Here is a 2930-nt window from a genome sequence, read left to right on the forward strand (position 1 = left end):
GTCCCAAAGAAATCCCTAAATGAGCTTTCCTGACTTCTCAGATGTCTTTTAACTACTCTTTTAACAACTTTTAAGTTCTTCAAAATGGGTGGGGAAATGAGAAAATCTTTACTTCTGAAGTGCCTTTTAAAGACTTTTTAAGTTCTCAAAAATCAATGTTTTTGTTCTTGAAAACAGTCAGGTAAATTTTTCTCATTCGTATTACAGTAAATATGTCTTATGTGCGTATACATACATAACAAATTGAGTAATTGCATAGGCCTACGTTGTCTTTTGACATGAATCGATAAATCCCAAAAAGAAAGGGAGGTCCTTTGTTTCTCTCCCGGGAAAATTTTGATTCCTAGATGGCGGGAAATGAGCTTTCCAGACATTTGAAGTGTGTTTTATGGTTAAGACATTTGTTTTAAAATTTTGTTGGAAAAACTGTCAGTCCAAGGAGGACTCTTTTTGAAATTAGATAAAATTATCAACCAATTAATGCCAATCGATGATAATGGTGGCACTAGTGGTGGGGGAGGGGAATTGTGTGAAGATTTTGTGTGGGTCCAGGTGTTAAGCTCTAATGGAGATCCAGGGAAATTCTCTTTTCTCTCGGAAATTGTGTGATCTTCCCATCAGCTGGTAAATTAACTGAGAGATATTCCAATTGATGATAACTCAGTTTTATTGAGTGAATTAAATAAATAAATACTGTACTGTAAATGATCACAAACATCAAGCACCAAAACAACTACTATCAGCTATTTTTTTCTTCTTCAGTTGTGGATACAATTACACTAAACTTTACTAAAACAAGTACTGTACCTGTTTACCTGTTTTAACTACCCAATTTGGAATGGAAACCAAGTTCACTTTACACTACAGTACTGTGCAACACAATACTATGATGAATTTAATAAAATTATCTAATTCTCAAAAGATTTTATGAAGGATAGGAAAACATCAAATTATACGTCTTTAAATTCTTCTTACCAATGCAAAATCATCCCTTATATTTTCATTTAAAATTGCTAGGTACAGTACTACTGCACTAAAATTATTTAGATTCATTTTTTTCCCAATTTATGTAAGTTATATAATGTATTAAACAAGTGTGCTTTCAATTACATAAAATTCTTTTCAAATTCTTCTACATTGTTAAAAATATGGTATCATTAAATATCTTTTCAGATGATCATTTTACCTACACAATTCTTAACATTGTGTATGGCTTCCTTCCTGTATGCACACTCTCAAATGTACAGAAAAGTGCTAAACTGTTTCTAAATTTTTTTCCAAAAATGTTGAATTTATAATTGTCTTTCTTCTGATATGTATTCTTAAATGTTTTTTAAAGTGTTATACAGATTGAACTTCTTTCCACAATGTTCACTTACACACAGTGTCTGTGCTGTATGTTATTAACATACACATGTTTTTCAAAGTTCAAATTTGATTAAAACTTTGTTTCACAATTACCACACATGGAATCTCTCTAAATTTCCTTTCACAATGATCACATTTTTCCTGTTTGTAGCCTCAAATCACTAATGTTTCAAATGTTCACATTCAAGTAATTTCTCTTCTGAATCCTCAAATGAGTTTTCAAATTGATACTGTGTTTAGTTTCTTTTCACACTCATAAAGATTGTTTTCGTTTGTGTATCTTCAAGTGAGTATTCAAATTGCTACTTTGTCAAAATTTCTTTCCACAATAATCACATTCAAAAGGTTTTTCTCCTGTATGTATCCTTAAATGAGTTTTCAAATTGCTATTTTGATAAAATTTCTTTCCACAATATTCACATTCATATGGTCTTTCTTCTTGTCTCTTATACACATCTAGATGTGTATAAGAGACAGGTATTTTTATCATCCACAATGTTCACATTCATAAGGTCTTTCCCCTGTATGTGTCCTTACATGTGATTTCAAAGTGGTACTGTCTTTGAATTTCTTTTCACATTGATCACATTCATATGGTTTTTCTCCTGTATGTACCCTTAAATGAGTTGTCAAACGGCTTAAGTGTCTAAATTTTCTTTCGCAATAATCACATTTGTATGGCATTTCTCCTGTGTGTATCTTCAAATGTGTTTTGAAATCATGACCGAGTCTGAATTTCTCTCCACAATGTTCAAATTCATATGGTGTTTCTCTTTTATGCATCTTTAAATGTCTCTGCAAATGACTCAATTGACGAAACCTCTTTCCACAATAATCACATTCATATGGTTGATCTCCTGTATGTATCTTAAAGTGTCTTTTCATATAACCCAAATGACTAAATTTCTTTCCACAAAGTTCACATTCGTATGGCATCTCTCCTGTATGTATCCTTAAATGTATTTTCAAAGTGTCATTTCTACTAAACTTCTTTCCACAATGTTCACATTCATAAGGTCTTTCCTCTATATGTGTCCTTACATGTGACTTCAAAGTGGTACTGTCTTTGAATTTCTTTTCACATTTATCACATTCATACAGTGTTTCTCCTGTATGTAACCTTAAATGTGCTGTCAAATGGCTAAAGTATCTAAATTTTCTTTCGCAATGATCACATTTGTATGGCATTTCTACTGTGTGTATCTTCAAATGTGTTTTCAAATCATGACCGAGTCTGAATTTCTCTTTCAAATGATAAGATTACTGTGCTGTATTAGTTATTGAAGAAACTTTTTTTGTAATGGGAGGCCATGTTAAAATATATATAAAGATATAGAAAGTGCATAGTTTTCTTGATTCAAAATTGAATCCGTACTCGCGCGAATAAGCGCCCGGACATTTAAATTATTTTTTGCAGATAATTGGATGACAAATTACTATGTAAGAGGAAAGTTGGAAATATACTGTCTGTGTAGGGATCGGAGCTCTCATCTGCCCGAGAGGAATCCTCATTTTGATGTTGACCTATAGAAGAATGTGATTCCACTCTGCAGCTCAAATCA

At 32.0% G+C, this 2930-nt stretch overlaps 1 protein-coding gene across 1 annotated transcript; it reads right to left on the reverse strand.

The window, feature by feature from the left end:
- Positions 1–1854: 1854 nt before the first annotated feature.
- On the reverse strand, positions 1855–2607 carry LOC117109026 (zinc finger protein 626-like). Its single transcript, XM_033251253.1, has one exon. It carries the CDS (start codon positions 2554–2556, stop codon positions 1855–1857), a length of 702 nt encoding a protein of 233 aa, XP_033107144.1. The 5' UTR covers positions 2557–2607.
- Between the last annotated feature and the right edge of the window lie 323 nt (positions 2608–2930).

The sequence above is a fragment of the Anneissia japonica genome, unplaced genomic scaffold (assembly GCF_011630105.1).
Source record: "Anneissia japonica isolate Jap-2015-1 unplaced genomic scaffold, ASM1163010v1 scaffold23674_len11599_cov113, whole genome shotgun sequence".
Classification (NCBI taxonomy): domain Eukaryota; kingdom Metazoa; phylum Echinodermata; class Crinoidea; order Comatulida; family Comatulidae; genus Anneissia; species Anneissia japonica.